This window comes from Entelurus aequoreus, linkage group LG24, assembly GCF_033978785.1.
Source record: "Entelurus aequoreus isolate RoL-2023_Sb linkage group LG24, RoL_Eaeq_v1.1, whole genome shotgun sequence".
NCBI lineage: Eukaryota > Metazoa > Chordata > Actinopteri > Syngnathiformes > Syngnathidae > Entelurus > Entelurus aequoreus.
In genome coordinates this window covers 26,614,592-26,632,880 of record NC_084754.1, presented here as the reverse complement: position 1 = coordinate 26,632,880, position 18,289 = coordinate 26,614,592, and the positions used below count along the sequence as shown (strand labels likewise).

Sequence of the window (18,289 nt, the reverse complement as noted above, 5' to 3'; positions counted from 1 at the left end):
CAAAGATTGCCAGTGCCGATAGTAGTGGTATCAGTATTGTATGATACTGCCGTGGTATCATCCATCCATCCATTTCCTACCGCTTGTCCCTTTTACATACATTTTTTACATCTGCAGATTTTGGTTGTGCTGTTCACGTCGTTGATATTGTTACATTTTAAAACAGTTTACAAACTCATACTAATAATAATTTTGTCTGTTTATTTATTTGTGCACAATTTATACAGCACCATTCTGTTAATATTGTTGCACTTTCATAGGTTATTGATATATTTACATACAACAACATGTTTGCTTTGAACCTTTGTCCTGTGTTCTGATTATACTCATGATAAAACTGGTATCAGGTCGATACCAAACTTAGAAGTATCGCCCACCTATCGAGGGCTGATCCTTCAAAATTTGGCCACGTGGTTGAGTATGACGCTGCCTTCAAGTACTTCACGTTAATTCTCCCGTGACCATTGATTCGAGCACCATTACAAATGTGATTGTTTACGTACAGTGTGAAGTGAAACTATCTGGGATGTAACTGATCTGTACAACGCACAATGAAAAAACAAGCTCATTTTATTCCATGAGGATTCTAAAATAGAAAAGTACAAGCTTTGCTGCAACTCATTAACAATTATTTGTTTATTATTTCATTGACACATGCCAGAGAGCATGAAGATTAAGAAAAAAAACATGCCAGCTCAATCTTTCTCAGCTCGTCTCGTATGGATTCCCATATTTCCCACAACACCTAAAGGCACCACGGGCACTGGTGTTCAGACAGATGTTTCCAGTTTGTCTACTTTCCTCCTCTACTTTGGTAAGTTAAAATGACCAAGATTGCGTATTGCACTTTTAAACAAAAATGTATTGTGATTTATCATATTTAAATTTGCAGTAGTTGTTTACGTTGTACTGCTATTGTTGTTTTTAAAAAATGCTAAAAAAAAAAAAAAAAAGTGCGAGTTTTCTGCTCCGTTACGACGACACATGAAACTTAATATGTTTATGTTATTTATTAAGTGTGGATGTGTTTTAACCCATTATGTACACAGTTGGGCATATATTGCTGCAGTTTACAGTAAGTCAAACTTACATATTCACTTTACTAACAGGCACGCCCCCTCTATTGAACATCTAATTATTGATATTGCTAATGCTAGGTCAACAGGAGTTTCTACATCGCAAGAAGTAAAATAATAATTTCCCTTTGTCTGTGAAACTGTCTAAATATATTTTTAATTTAATTGGGGGGGGGGTAAACATGAAAATAAATCGAAACTTTGCACAGGCACAATGACTAAGCCTGAGACATTCAGTTCATTTTTTATTTATTTTATTATAGTCCACATAACCTTTTATGCTATTCCAATTCAAGAACAAGTCTACTGTATTTGTTGTTATACATGACTTATTTCTGATGTACATATTGGACAAAACCCAAAACCAGTGAAGTTGGCACGTTGTGTAAATCGTAAATAAAAACAGAATACATTGATTTGAAAATAATTTTCAACCTATATTCAATTGAATAGACTGCTTAACGTTCAAACTGGTAAACTTAAGTTATTATTTGCTAATATTAACTAATATGAAATTTGATGCCTGCAACATGTTTAAAAAAAGCTGGCACAAGTGGCAAAAAAGACTGAGAAAGTTGAGGAATGCTCATCAAACACTTATTTGGAACATTCCACGGGTGAACTGGCTAATTGGGAACATGCGGGTGCCATGATTGGGTATAAAAGCAGCTTTCATGAAATGCTCAGTCATTCACAAACAAGGATGGGGTGAGAGTCACCACTTTTGTGAATAAATGCGTGAGCAAATTGTCGAATAGTTTAAGAACAACATTTCTCAACGAGCTATTGCAAGGAATTTAGGGATTTCACCATCTACGGTCCGTAATATCATCAAAAGGTTCAGAGAATCTGGAGATATCACTGCACGTAAGGGGCAATGCTCGTGACCTTCGATCCCTCTGTGATACTGCATCAAAAAACGACATCGGTGTGTAAAGGATATCACCACAAGGGCTCGGGAACACTTCAGAAAACCACTGTCAGTAACTACAGTTTGTCCCTACATCTGTAAGTGCAAGTTAAAACTACTATGTAAAGCGAAAGCCATTTATCAACAACACCCAAAAACGCAGCCGGCTTTACTGGGCCTGAGCTCATCTCAGATGGACTGATACAAAGTGGAAAAGTGTTCTGTGGTCTGACGAGTCCACATTTCAAATTGTTTTTGGAAACTGTGGACGCCGTGTCCTCCCGACCAAAGTGGAAAAGAACCATCCGGATTGTTCTAGGCGCAAAGTTCAAAAGCCAGCATCTGTGATGGTATGGGGGTGTATTAGTGCCCAAGGCATGGGTAACTTACACATCTGTGAAGGCACCATTCATGCTGAAAGGTACATACAGGTTTTGGAGCAACATATGTTGCCATCCAAGCAACGTCTTTTTCATGGACACCCCTGCTTATTTCAGCAAGACAATGCCAAGCCACGTGTTACAACAGCGTGGTTTCGTAGTAAAAGAGTGCGGGTACTAGACTGGCCTGCCTGTAGTCCAGACCTGTCTCCCATTGAAAATGTGTGGCACATTATGAAGCCTAAAATACCACAACAGAAACCCCGGACTGTTGAACATCTTAAGCTGTACATCAAGCAAGAATGGGAAAGAATTCCACCTGAAAAGCTTCAAATATTGGTCTCCTCAGTTCCCAAACGTTTACTGAGTGTTGTTAAAAGGAAAGGCCATGTAACACAGTGGTAAAAATGCCCCTGTGCCAACTTTTTTTGCAATGTGTTGCTGCCATTCAATTCTAAGTTAGTGATTATATTTATATAAGTTGAAAAGGATTTGCAAATCATTGTATTCTGTTTTATTTACGATTTACATAACGTGCCATCTTCACTAGTTTTGGGTTTTGTAAATAAAGTTGATATTTAATTCCATTCACTGTTTGCTCTGACCCATTTCTTGTGGTTGTGTTTGTTTCAGGATGCCTCTACTGGCTACAGATGATGGTTACTTTCTAGCCTCGCTGCAAATAAAGCTAAGATGAGTTTGACAGCAAAACCGGCAAAGTCTTCCAAGCGGAGATGCTCAAGAGATTTCTTACCACCGTAATATTGTTCAATACTGCACTGAAGCCAAAAGATGGTAATGATGATGCTGACGAGGAGGAGGAGGTCTTGCCAGGTGAAAGGGGATGTGATGTGCACGATCCTGCTGCTAGTGCTCTTCTGCCTGTTGTTCTATGTGCGACAGGTAGACGCAAATTTCTCAACCACATCACGCTAACCTACCATTCTTAGTAGTCCTAACAACAGCCGTTGTGTGCCAGGTCCTTCTGTCCTCTAACTCGGACAAACCTGCATGGAAGTTGGAGATCATTCGTCCCACCAGCTCAAGTCGGAACCTGCTGGGAACCAACACCGCCAAAGTGGCCAAGAAGTCTCCAAGGGTAAGACTAGAATTTATTTAAGTGATTAAGAAGAAGTAGAGACTTGCAACACCAAACCTATCTGATGAACTTCAGAGTGTAAACATAAGTTTACCACTGTTGATATTAAGGCATCCAAAAAACACAACAAATTTCATTTTGATAATGACAAGCATCAATTGTGTAACATTATATATAATTGTAATCCGAGTTTGTCGTACCAAGTTCCCACCCAGAGCCGGATGAGGGACAGGGATTAAACTGCCTCATATTCTAGTCACACATTCAGTGCATAATCAAAAACAGTGCAATCCAGTTTTTGACTAGCGATAGTGCCAAGAAGAAACCAGAGCTTGAAAACCCTCTTCTGTCGTTAGTCTACTGTTTAGGAACACTTGCCTTCTCTGTGAAATACGCAAGGGGACAGAGACATGTGGATAAGGCCAGAACAGTATTCAGTAGAGATGGAGAACGAGGCTACAAGTTGGAACTATTAATGTTGCACTTCAGGCAATAATTCAAGGCAATAAGGAACTTCACTCAAAATAATGTATTGCAGACTGTTTAAACTGTACTTATCTGCATTGTTGCAGCTGCTCCTTCTTTGGGTACCACACCTGGCAAAAATGTTGGAATCCCCAGACTTGGAGGGTGTTCATTCAGCTGCTTAATTTTGTAGAAAAAAAGAAGATACCAGATATGACACAAAAAACATATAGTTATTTGAAATGGCAACATTCTGGCTTTAAGAAACAGTAAAAAAAATAAAAAATAATCAAGAATATAAATTGTGGTCGTAACAGTCAGTCAGTTTCATTTTTAGATCAAGCAAAGTGAAAGAAAAAACTGGAATAACTCATTTCTGAGATAAAATTATCGAATCACCCTGTACATTTTATCACCTTCATCAGATTAATCAATCATGTCAATCCATGAATTGACATGAATCGTGGCCCTAACAACGGAGATGTCAATTGAAACAAATGAGAGGATTATCAAACTTTTTCAAGAAGGTAAATCATTACGCAATGTTGGAAAAAAATGTTGATTGCTCACAGTCAGCAGTGTCTAAAATCTGAACCAAGTCCAAACAACATGGGGAAATTGTAAAAGGCAAGCAAGCATACTGGTAGACCAAGGAAAACATCAAAGCATCAAGACAGAACACTTAAAGCAATATGTCTCGAAAATGGAATATGCTGAGCAAAACAAATGAACAAATATGCGGAAATAGGAGTCATCGTTTGGAAATGGGATTTAAATACAGAAAAGCTAAAGGAAAGACATAATTAATAGCTAAACAGTAAAAACAAGGTTACAATGGGCTAAGGAAAAGCAATCTTAAATTATGAATGAATGGATGAAAGTCAAATTTAGTGATTAATCGAAAATCAGTCCATAACCTTTTGAGTTATGTTGCCAACAAACAGACAAACTAATCCTGTCGAAAACATAACCTCTTTGGCGGAGGTAATAGAGTCTGTGTACTGCAAAGCAAAGCGGGCAACCTCCGTCTCCAGCGTTTCCAAGCCCACACAGGGGGAATGCAGACACTTTACACCGCAGGGAATACGAGTAATATAAGAAGCTACTTCATAAGTCATCACCCGGAAAATATATTTGAAGCCAGCGAGGCTAAGCATCAATTTTTTACCCCAGGTATTTACATTATTAAAAGTTGGATTCTCAGTTAACTCTTCATTTTACACACTAACATTTTTTTTAGCTTGTTTTTTTTTGACACATACCACAATAATATCGTACCGTGGCCTTAATACTATAATAATATCGTACTGTGAGATTTTGATATTGTTACATCCCTAGTCATTGATGATATGAGTCTGCATGCAAGGGAATGGCACTGCGGAGATGGCTGTCATTACATCTTCAATAACTGGACAAGTTTACGTTGACATTGTGGACACTTTTCCTATTCCATCATTTGAAAGGACGTTTGGGGATGATGGCATCATTTTTAAAGATGAAAATGCATTTTCCCAAAGAGCAAAACATGTAAAAACTTTCTTAAGGAAAGACATGTACGATGAATGTCATGGACTGCAAATAGTCTGGATCTCAATCAAATTTAAAATCTGTGGTGCAATTTGAAGTTAATGGTCCATGACAAGACTTCAACTTGCAAAGATGATCGAACATCAGCAATCAGAGAACATTGGAGCATGATTGATGAAGAGTACTGTTTGTCACTCATTAAGTTCAAGCTGTTATAAAAAACAGAGTTGGTGTGTGGTAGTGTCTTTATGATTCCATAATGTTTTCCTCAGAATTGAGTGATTCCATATTTTTTTTCCTCTGCTTGATCTAAAAATTAAACTGTTACTGACCGCCACAATTCATTTAAAACAATATTTTTGTGTTTCTTAAAGCCAGAATGTGGCCATTTGAAACGACTATAGTTTTGTGTCATGTCTGTTGTCTTCTACACATTTAAAGAGCTGAAGGAACATCCTCCAAGTCTGCTGATTCCATCATTTTTTGCCAGGGGTTGTATTAGTCTTACAAAAAACATGGAACGCAATGACATCTGATTACTGCCTTGTCTGGAATAGTTTTCACTTTCATTGATCATCACTGACTCGTCACTTTCCGTCTTGCAAGGTTTTTCCTTTAAGTTTGTCATTCTTGTTTGACCTTTATTTCCCCATATTAGCCCCTTTTCAAATTCCCAATTATAGGTTGAATTTCAATTGCAGAAGTATTCCGCTTCCGAGATTCCACTTAATTTGAATATGAAAATGATAAAAGCTACCGTTCTATGACAACATCCCGTACCTCTACATGTGTAGTCTGTTAAATCCAATTTTGCTTGAGTCTTTCTTACCTCCTGGAGTGCACAAACGACAGTCAACGCTACATTTAAAAATAATAGTGTGTGTATGTTAGTGTGAATGTTGTCTATCTGTGTTGGCTCTGCGATGAGGTGGCGACTTTTCAGGGGTGTACCCCACCTTCCACCCGAATTCAGCTGGGATAGGCTCCCGCCACCCCCGTGACCCTGAGAGGGACAAGCGGTAGAACATGGATGGATGGTTAATTTTACTAGCAGCTATAGTGACCCAGAGTTATGATAGATCTTAAAGGGGAACTGCACTTTTTAAAAATTCTGACCATCATCATTATGAGAGACATTATTTTTTTGCAATCTAAATATTAACTACATGCGATCAAACGTTTGCTACAATAGAGCCTACAATAGAGCCCTTAAAAAAACATTGAAACACCTCCATTGAGGTTGTATATACATGGTGTAAGTATATATGTAATGTAGTAACAGGCACATTTATAATAACATTTAATATTTAAGTATTTTGATCATTTTATGCATACGCAGCGCATTAACTTGAAAAACGCAGAGCAACGCTTGCTTTTTTTCTTCATCAATGATTATTACTCACTGCAGACTTCATGAGAGCCAACAAACATAATAAAACACCACTTACTGTACGAAGTCTGCTGTTGTTAGGATGCCGACTGCTGGGATGTTCATATATTCCCATTTAGGTGAAGAATGTCTCATAATCCTCACAAATTAACGGTGTGGTTTCGGGGCCTAAATGGCTGTCAAAGTGTACCAAATTGTCAGAATACCTACTCAGACTTCTTTTGTCCAGGTGAGATGCATGTTTTATGATCTACAATAAACTTACAGGGAGCAGGGAAGCGAGGAAGCAGCAGACCACTCAATGATATAAACATAGGCACACAGAAGTAATCACGGCGCCGCTATGAATAGTTTGTGTTAGCGCTTATAATAACAATATCACTCATACTTGGTTAATATTCAAGTCACGAAATGTAAAGGAGTATTGTTGGCGGTTTTTGAATGGTTATTTATCGGATTTTATGGGCAAAATAGAGGAGGTCCCATTGGCTCCGCTGTAAGCGTACTTTCATTTATCTTTATTTACAAGTTAGAATGCATCAAAAAATCCATCCGTTGTCGTGTCTTTCATAATGATTGTGAACGATAGGCAAAATAAAATAAAAAAGTGCAGTTCCCCTTTAAGTCATTATGAATGAAAAATTTAATGTAGCAATCTTGCATTTTACCACTCTTTAGTAGCCCAAGAGATAATCAGAGACACTTCAGCAGAAAGTTTCTCTTTGTGTTGCCCAATATGTGTTTGTTGTGCTGTAATTTGTGTGTCTGCACCGTTATTGTACACTAAAAAGTAGTCGACAGAATTTTGTTATAAAAATAACAATGGTATTGTTTTTTTCAATTTACAGTAATGCACTGTAAAAAGGACCATAGATGTTACTGTAAAAAACTGGCACAATTTTGCAATAAAAATAACAGTGGTACAGTTTTTCTATTGACAGTAATTGAGTGTAGAAACCACCATACATTTTACAATGAAATTATGGTGACGGAGCTGCCATTTTCTTTAACTGTAAACATTTAAAGATTAATTTTACAGTGTAGTTAGTGTCTAGTGGTATTCAAGACTGCCATAATATATTTAACTATTAGCCACTCAGGCTATGCGGGCCCTAAATACACTAAACAATGAAGTTTGACAGAAGGCCGCAAAATATGGGCCTGCGGGACACATGTTTGATGACCTTGTATTACAAGGTGGTGCTCAGTGATTTCTCATCATCCTCACGACTTGCTTTTTAAATCTGAAGAACTTTGCTCTTGGTGACCATTTTATGCAACTGTCAACAATAAAGTGAACATACCAACATGCTATTCATGTATTATTTTACTCATTTTTATTACAAAAAGGATCAATTACAAGACTATGTATGATTTCTTGTACATGTTGTGTCACATCTTCTGTCCAAATAAGCAGTCCCCAGTCAGCCACTCTGAGCCTCAAATCCTGCTCTCAGAGCGCAAGTCCAAAAAACCCCAGGCCAAGTCCAAAGCCGAGTCCAAATCCCCCAAAAAATCCAAGTCGCGACAGAAGAAAGCAAAGCCGACCAAGCAGACCAAAGTCCCTCTGCCCACGATGCCACCGTTTGACTTTGAGGGCTACCTGAGAGCGAAGGACAACCGCAACTTCAAGCTGCTGATCAATCAACCTGAGAAATGTCAGATGGGAGGATGGGAACAAGCTGGAGGGAGTCACATGAGCGACCTCTACATGCTCATCGCCGTGAAATCCATTGCTGCAGATTTTGATAAACGGCAGGTAAAATGACATGAAAGCTGCTGTTTTCTTATTCATTTTGTACAAAACCCTCCATGTGCAGATGAAGCTGTTCATAGCCAAATACCACGAGTCAAATAATTTTAAAGTTAAAGTACCACTGATAGACACACATGCACACACTAGGTGTGGTGAAATTACCATCAGCATTTGACCCATCCCCTTGTTTCACCTCCTGGGAGGTGAGGGGAGCAGTGAGCAGGGAATCATGTTGGTGATTTAACCCCCAATTCCAAACCTTGATGCTGAGTGCCAAGCAGGGAGGTAATGGATCCCATTTTTATAGTCTTTGGTATGACTCGGCCAGGGTTTGAACTCTCGACCTACCGATCTCAGGGCGGACACTCTAACCACAAGGCCACTGAGAAGGCTTTTTGCTTATTTACCCAAGTTCTGTGGGGCGGCTGTCTGTCTCGATTTGGTGGGTTGAGATAGTGAGACAAGAGTATAGGGACAGAGAACAAAAACAGGATAGAGGGGTGTAGCAAAGAGAACAATGAGCACAACAGCCTGGCAGAGAAGATTAGCGATCAAGAGTCAACTGAATCTGCCAAAGATGAAATATTCATAGACGACATGTTTGTGTTATAGCTGAGAAAAATGTTTGTATTTTGTCCAGATGATCTGTAATTGTTGAGAATAGGCCAATCGAAAAATAAGCTGCCAAACCAGACTTTGTATACGCCTGCTCTAAATTGTAAATGACAGCAATATTATTATTATATGATTATTATTTACAGCTGCTTTCAACACTGCAAGTACTCAGAATACCAGATGGCTTCATTGGTGCAATATTGATCGCTTCTGTTCTTTCCACTTGAAACGACCCCAGGTGGTGCGTAGGACGTGGGGTAAAGAGGATAGCTTGATCCGTACCGTCTTTTTGCTGGGGGTCCCCAGGAACCGGAGCGCCTTGCCTCTGTGGGATCAGCTGCTGACCTATGAGAGTCAAACCTTCAAAGATATCCTCCTGTGGGACTTTGAGGACACCTTCTTCAACCTGACACTGAAGGAAACTCACTTTCTAGAATGGGTCAATAGCACCTGTCCACATGTCAGGTCAGTATTGGTTCCACCAAACATCCACCAAGAAGTCTGTTTTATCTCTTCTCGTTTCTTTCCTGCAGGTTCATCTTCAAGGGTGATGCGGACGTGTACGTGAACATAGAAAACATCATGGAGCTGCTCCAAAGCCAAAAGTTTGACCAGGATCTTTTTATCGGGGATATTATCATCAATGCAAAACCCATTCGTCGCCGCACTTCAAAGTACTTTGTCCCAGAGTTTGTCTATGGAGCTGCTTTGTACCCGTCTTACGCCGGGGGAGGAGGCTTTGTCATGTCGGGCTACACCGCACGCCGTCTCAGCTCCGCCTGCCAGCGAGTACGTCTTACTTAACACAACCAGCTTCCTTTTCTCTTTCATGTCATTGTTTTTACTTGCAGGTGGAGCTATTCCCCATCGACGACGTGTTTCTGGGAATGTGCCTCCAGCTGATCGGCATCAAGCCGTCACGCCACCAAGGTTTTCGAACCTTTGGGATTCCCCGTCCGTCCGCCGCACCGCACCTCCAGACATTCGACCCGTGTTTCTACAGGGAGCTCATGGTGGTCCACAGCCTCAGCGTGCCCCAGATATGGCTGATGTGGAACCTTCTGCACGACCCCAAACTAAGCTGCCACAACAGAACCAGACCGACATCCGGACCCTTCAGGTGGAGGGTAAAAGAAAGAGAGAGTGATTATGGCGAGGAGCGGATGTTTGTCTCGCATGATTAACTCACTGTCCGCTTAGAAGAGGAGGAGAAAAAAGGCTGCTTTTGCAAAGCACAGGTGGGTCACATGACACCTTGGCCAAGTTAGCGGATTATGTGAAGTGAAAAAATTGTTTTTTTCCATTAAGGAGGAACATTTTCTGCCAGGGCCAACGTGTTTATGAGATGTTGCCTCATAGTCATGTGGCTGACATAAAACACTGAATGCTCTCAATGTGCTGTTTAACAATTGACAAGACATTCCAAAAAGTAGGACTGACTTTTCAATGCAGCTTTGGGATGAGCTGACAATTGATTGACAATTGATGGCTGATTAATGCCGTCTTGGAGTGATTAAGGCAAAATACTGCTTGGCTTCACCAACAGAGGTTTCTCCTCCAACAGCGTTGTTTTGCACAATATGACACGAAAAGGTCAGAACATTCTTCCACCCTTGGAGTTCAACCTGGCACTTGTAGAAAATGAAGAGTAAATGAGTTAGAAAACGGCTAAGGCGATGTTATGCTGGGTGTGTAGTAATAACCAACACGAACGCGTTACTTTCCAGTCAGCATCTTTATTCCCGTACCTGTATTTACCTACATTACATTTTTCTTCTCCTCACCTCTCCGCATCTCTTCCATCTCACTCACTACGCCATCTAGAGGCTGTACAATGTAACTGAAATAACTATGGTTAACTCAATGCAGTAGTGAACACAACATCTCCTCCTTTCAATAAAGGTGAATTCCTTCATAACAAAACTTACAATTGCTTTTGTAATTGGATTCAAGTAACACCATGCCTATAATATTTTGGAAGTAATAAAATGACAACCAATCAACCATTACAGCAGCATTTAACCGTATGTAAATTGCATACCAAACATTTTCATGCATAAATTCTTTTCTTTTCCTTAACAACTAGCAAAAGGCATGTTTATGCAACTTCTTTAGTACATGACATAGTCCTTAGTCCAGTTAGGTGGTTGCCTACACCTCTCAGGTCTACTGTCCATATTTGTCTCTCGTTCAGATTCGGTCTGTACAGTGTCATTGTCCATAGTGGTCACTTGTGGTAGTACAGAAAGGTGTGATGCATTCCAGACTCTACCATCATCCAACAGGTAGGTGTATGGGCTTTTCTTCCGCACCACAGTTCTTGGCTTTGTGAAATTTTGTTGTCCTTTCTTTACCTTCCATGGCTTCCGAATCCTGACCTGATCACCAGGGTTGAAGGATGTCTTCTTTGCACTCCTCTTCCTGTCTGTGTACTGTTTTGCGTATTCCTGTATCTTTTTAACTCGTTCACGCACCACATTCTCGTTTACGTGGACAGGAGTCATATCCATGATTTGGAGTTTTGTTCTCATTTGTCTTCCATGAAGCAGCTGTGAGGGGCTCACTCCAGTGGTTGAGTGTGGAGTAGCTCTGTAATCCATAAGAAAGGACCTTGTGAATGGCTTCCAGGGTGTCCCTTGTATAGAAGCAGTCTGGAGGCAGTCTTTGAGCACTCTGTTGAACCTCTCAACTTCTCCATTTGCACGGGGATAATATAGAGATGATTTCAGGTGCACGATTCCTCTTTGTTTTAGGAAATTTGCGAATTCAGATGATGTGAACGGAGTACCATTGCAACTCACTAACTCTTTTGGATTACCTTCCCGTGAAAAGGTTGCTATGAGGAACTGGATGATTGTTGCAGTATCAATCTGTGCCACAAAAGCTACTTCTGGCCATTTGCTGAAGTAGTCCACAAGCGTTACAGCATATCTGCAGTCTCTTGGTGCAGATTCAAAAGGACCAACGATGTCAATTGACACTTTTTCCCATGCGGCATTGGGCAAAGGCACAGGTTGGAGTGGGGCATTATAGGTAGTAACTGACTTGTCATTTTGTCTGCATGTATTACAGTCTTTGATGAGTGATTCAACTTGTGCGTCCATTTTAGGCCACCAGTATAGTTCTCTGAGGTGTTGTTTTGTTCTGACAATGCCCGGATGAGTCTCATGTGCAATGGTCTATGAGCCTTTTCTGTAGTGACCCTGGAACCACGAGACGGTGAGTGCCTCTGACCACGCAGTCATCTAAAATTGCCAGTTCGTCACGTATCAGGTAGTATGGCTGTAGGTCATGGTCAAGCACTTTTTTTTGTTTTGGCCAAGACTTTTGTAGCTGTGCGCGAAGTTTGGTCAGCACAGGGCACAAGTTACTCTCCGCTTTGAAGTCCGCCTGAGTGACTGCTTGAATGTCGTCCAGTATTGTTGCGACTGACTCCACGGTCTCAGTATAATCATTGTTGGTCGCAGGAAGTGGTAGTCTGGATGTGTAGTAATAACCAACACGAACGCGTTACTTTCCAGTCAGCATTTTTATTCCCGTACCTGTATTTACCTACATTACATTCTTCTTCTCCTCACCTCTCTGCATCTCTTCCGTCTCACTCACTACGCCACCTAGAGGCTGTACAATGTAACTGAAATAACTGTATGGTTAAAGGCCTACTGAAATTAATTTTTTTTTTATTTAAATGGGGATAGCAGATCCATTCTATGTGTCATACTTGATCATTTTGCGATATTGCCATATTTTTGCTGAAAGGATTTAGTATAGAACAACGACGATAAAGTTCGCAACTTTTGGTCTCTGATAAAAAAAAAGCCTTGCCCCTACCGGAAGTAGCGTGACGTCACAGAAGGAAGGGCTGCTCACATTTTCCTATTGTTTTCAATGCAGCGAGAGAGATTCGGGCCGAGAGAGATTCGGACCGAGAAAGCGACGATTACCCCATTAATTTGAGCGAGGATGAAAGATTTGTGGATGAGGAACGTGAAAGTGACGGACTAGCGTGCAGTGCAGGACATATCTTTTTTCGCTCTGGCCGTAACTTAGGTACAAGGGTTCATTGGATTCCACACTCTCCTTTTTCTATTGTGGATCACGGATTTGTATTTTAAACCACCTCACCACCTCGGATACTATATCCTCTTGAAAATGAGAGTCGAGAATGTGAAATGGACATTCACAGTGACTTTTATCTCCACGACAATACATCGGTGAAGCTCTTTAGCTACGGAGCTAACGTGATAGCATCGTGCTTAAATGCAGATAGAAACAAAATAAATAAACCTCTGACTGGAAGGATAGACAGAAAATCAACAATACTATTAAACCATGGACATGTAAATACACGGTTAATGCTTTCCAGGCTGGCGAAGCTTAACAATGCTGTTGCTAACGACGCCATTGAAGCTAACTTAGCAACGGGACCTCACAGAGCTATGCTAAAACAATTAGCGCTCCACCTACGCCAGCCAGCCCTCATCTGCTCATCAACACCCGTGCTCACCTGCGTTCCAGCGATCGACGGAGCGACGAAAGACTTCACCCGATCATAGATGCGGTTGGCGGCCCGGAGACAGAGGAAGTCAAGGTGAGGTCGGCGGCTAGCGCGTCTGCTATCCATCTCAAAGTCCTCCTGGTTGTGTTGCTGCAGCCAGCCGCTAATACACCGATCCCACCTACAACTTTTTTCTTTGCAGTCTCCATTGTTCATCAAACAAATTGCAAAATATTCACCAACACAGATGTCCAGAATACTGTGGAATTTTGAGATGAAAACAGAGCTTTTTGTATTGGATTCAATGGGGCCGAATACTTCCGTTTCAACGATTGACGTCACGCACATACATCATCATACAAAGACGTTTTCAACCGGAAGTTTAGCGGGAAATTTAAAATTGCACTTTATAAGTTAACCGGGCCGTATTGGCATGTGTTGCAATGTTAAGATTTCATCATTGATATATAAACTATCAGACTGCGTGGTCGGTAGTAGTGGGTTTTGTTACAATATGATTGTTACGTTGATACTCCAGCATATTAACATATGTTGCAGGGGGGAACGTTTAGAGTGAGACACACTGTACAGGAAGTAAGCGGGCTAGTGTGAGTGAGTCACCTGGAATTGTACCTGCACGGAAGTTGCCAATAAAGTACAAGTGAGCAACAATACTGCTCTAACCGTCCACTCTTTATGGTTGGGAATATAACGGACTAGAGTGAAACATGGTGGCAGCGGTAGTTAAACTTTGAGACCGCCACGAACGTGAAGAGGCGTCGCTAACGGCTAACGGCTAACAGCTAGCGGGACCGGAGCTGACAGAAACCGCGGCATTGAGTGACGTGAGTGAAACGGAAATGGAGCAACTGAGACCTCCGCCGATACTTCGTTTGGACTCTGCTAACGTGGCGAAGTCGTGGAAATGTTGGAAAGAGGAGTTCACTCTTTACATGGAACTGACGATGCCGGAAGCAGAGGAGGTTATGAAGGTGAAACTTTTCTACTACCTAATCGGCGAAAGTGGAAGGGAGCTGCTGAACACGCTAGAGGGCAGCAGTGGATCGGCGAGGAGGACTGTGAGCTCGATGATATTGCTGTTTGATGGACATTGTTACCCTAAACTGAACGAGACAGTAGAAAGGTACATATTTTTTGTGCGCAATCAAGGATTGGAAGAAAATATTGACAAGTATGTCACAGATTTGAAAGTTTTGGCAAATACGTGCAATTTTGGAGGTATAAAGGACTCCCTAATAAGAGACAGAATTGTTTGTGGCTCACACAGCTCTGCAATGAGAGAGAGGCTGTTGAGGGAGGAAAACTTAACCCTGGAAAAGTGCCTGCAAATATGCAGAGCGGCAGAGCTGTCAAAGGAAAACAGCAGAACTCTGCAAGGACAGACGGTGGAAGAAGTACATGCCGTACAGAAAGTGCCGCAACATAAAGATATGATCAGTTGCAATTTTTGTGGTAAAACACATGCAAGGAACAAGAAGTTGTGTCCACCTTTTGGTAAGACATGCAAGAAATGTGGCAAAGACAACCATTTTGCTGCCAAATGTAGGTCACACGCTGAACAAAATAGAAGACAGAGAGCCGTGCATGCTGTAATAGAGGAGACTGATGCATATGAGGACGTCGCCACAATAACAGAAACATGTAAAAACCAGGAAATGGTGAACCATTTGCAGGAGAACAAAGCTCAAAGTCAGCAACTTTTCGCAGGTATGTTGCTGAACCAAAAAATGGTTGACCAAATAGACTGTGATGCCACCTGTAATGTTATACCTATTCAACTGCTGAGCCCAAACACACAGTTGGAGCCAACAGAAAAGGTGTTGTTGATGTACAACAAGAGCAAACTGTGGCCACTGGGCAAGTGTAAGGTAAAAATCAGAAATCCTCGCAATAATAAATTGTACAGATTGGAGTTTCAAGTGGTGGACCAGAAGGATAAGCTTCCTTTGATTGGCAGGAAGGCCTGTGAAGCCATGAAGCTGATTAAAGTACAATATGATAACATTATGGCAATGGACAGTATTGTTAAAGGACATTGTGCTGTCGAGGACAACGTCAAGAGAGGCATGACACTGGACAACATCAAAGTGGAATATGAGGATGTTTTTTCAGTGGTGTGGGATGCCTGGAGGGGGAGTACCACATAGAACTGGACAGAAGTGTACCCCCAGTGAAACTGCCTAAACGCAGAGTGCCAGTAGCTCTGCTGACACCACTGAAAAAGGAACTAGCAGAACTACAAAATAAAGAAATTATTGCACCAGTAGAATGTAGCACTGACTGGATAAGCAGCATGGTGACGGTGACGAAACCAAATGGAAGACCTAGGATTTGCATTGATCCGAAACCGCTGAACAGGGCGCTGAAAAGAAGCCATTTTCCACTTCCTACCATTGATGACATACTTCCGGAGCTTTCGAAAGCAAAGGTGTTCACAGTGTGCGATGTCAAGCATGGCTTTTGGCACGTGGAGCTGAGCGAAGAATCCAGCTACATCACAACCTTTGCTACCCCATTTGGCCGGTTCCGTTGGCTCAGAATGCCGATGGGAATCAGTCCGGCTCCTGAAGTTTTTCAAAGAAAACTCATACAGGCGCTTGAGGGTCTGCATGGTATATATGTTATTGCTGATGATGTGCTTATTACGGGGGAAGGTGAGACAAAGGAAGAAGCAGAAAGAGATCATGATGCAAACTTGAGGTGTTTCCTGGCTAGATGCAGGGAGAAAAACATTAGACTAAATGCTGACAAGTTTAAACTGAGGCAACAGTCTGTGCCCTACATTGGTCATCTGCTGACTGCAGATGGTCTTAAGATTGACCTTGATAAAGTGCGAGCAATTAGCGAGCTGCCCCGTCCAACTGATGTTAAAGGGGTACAGAGGCTTGTAGGTATGGTAAACTACTTGTCCAAATTGTTTGATCATCTATCTGATGACTGTGAGGTTTTGAGACAACTTACACACAGAGACATTATGTGGGAATGGACAGATGTGCAAGAGTCAGCGTTCCAGAGACTTAAAGACAAAATATCTAAGGCACCGGTGTTAAAGTATTATGACCAGGATATGGAACTGACACTACAGTGTGATGCGTCAGACACTGGCCTAGGGGCTGCTTTAACTCAGGAAGGCAATCCTGTGGCGTTTGGTAGTAGAGCTCTCACTCCTACCGAAAGAGGATACGCGCAGATAGAGAAGGAATGTTTGGCTATTGTTTTGGTATGGAAAAATTCCATCAGTATACCTATGGCAGGAAAGTGACTCCTTAGTGCACCTAAAAGATTGCAGCGGATGCTACTTAGGCTGCAAAAGTATGACATAAATGTTGTGTATTTGCCTGGGCGAGAAATGCCATTAGCGGATACTTTGAGCAGGGCATATTTGCCAGACGGCACGAAAGGAGATGTTGAGACTGAGGTCGAGACAGTGAACATGGTGGAATACTTGCCTATATCGCTTGAGAGATTAGCTGCCATTAGAGATGCCACTAGGGAGGATGCCAAACTGCAGAAAGTGGTAGGCTTTATTCTATCAGGTTGGCCAAGGACTAAACAGGAGCTGCAACATGACATTCAGCACTATTTTTCATTTCTGGATGAACTTAGTGTACAGGATGGTATTGTATTTAGGGGTGAAAGGGCAGTTATACCTGATAAACTGAGAACTGATCTTACACGCCGCATTCATTCATCACATTTAGGAGTTGAGGGATGTCTCAGGAGAGCACGTGAATGTGTATATTGGCAAGGTATGAATGACCAGGTAAAGACTTTTGTTTCAAAGTGTGACATTTGTAGATCAGTAGACCCCAAGCAGCCAAGAGAGACACTTAAACCACATGAGATGGTGTTTAGACCATGGGCCAAAGTTGGAACGGATTTGTTCAAATGGAAAAACAGGGATTATTTGATTACAGTAGATTATTACTCCAATTTCTGGGAGGTAGATTACCTGCCGGACACAAAAAGCAGCACTGTAATTCATAAGCTGAAGGCTCACTTTGCAAGACATGGCATACCGGATGTGGTTGTGTCAGACAATGGGCCACAATATTCGTCCGAAAAGTTCCAGAGATTCAGCCTAAGGGTTTGTGCACAGAACTTCATCACCGGGATACCCACAGAGCAATGGTATGGCCGAGTCTGCTGTAAAGACAGCCAAGCGACTTATGCTAAAAGCTGAAGCTGCCGGGCAAGATCCGTACTTGGCTGTGCTGGATCATCGAAACACACCCAGTCAAGGCCTGGAGACAAGCCCTGCACAGAGACTGTTTAGTAGGAGGACTCGGACCCTACTGCCAACAAAAGATACCCTCTTGACACCAAGGGTCATGGACTGTGAGCAGGGACTGAAAGGCAACAGACTGAGGCAGGAAAGATATTACAACAAAGACTTGGATGGTCTCAAGAGTGGAGACAGTGTGAGAGTTCAGCCCTTTGAGCCGTGTAAAGTCTGGAAAGTCGCAAAGGTGGTGAAGGAGGTGCACCCCAGGTATTACGAGGTGAAGTTGGAGTCAGGTGCTGTTCTGCGGAGGAACCGTCGACACCTCAG

At 41.7% G+C, this 18,289-nt stretch overlaps 1 protein-coding gene across 2 annotated transcripts; it reads left to right on the top strand.

Annotated features, from left to right (window-relative positions):
* Positions 1-755: 755 nt before the first annotated feature.
* Positions 756-12,324, top strand: b3gnt9 (UDP-GlcNAc:betaGal beta-1,3-N-acetylglucosaminyltransferase 9). Of its 2 annotated transcripts, none has more exons than XM_062036099.1 (7): positions 756-814; positions 3,000-3,269; positions 3,346-3,465; positions 8,265-8,606; positions 9,457-9,683; positions 9,752-10,007; positions 10,070-12,324. In XM_062036099.1, exons 2-7 carry the CDS (start codon positions 3,159-3,161, stop codon positions 10,400-10,402), a joined length of 1,389 nt encoding a protein of 462 aa, XP_061892083.1. In that variant the 5' UTR covers positions 756-814; positions 3,000-3,158; the 3' UTR covers positions 10,403-12,324. The 2 variants fall into 2 exon arrangements, with proteins under 2 accessions (XP_061892083.1, XP_061892082.1); XM_062036098.1 differs by having other exon boundaries at positions 8,262-8,606.
* The last annotated feature ends 5,965 nt before the right edge of the window (positions 12,325-18,289 follow it).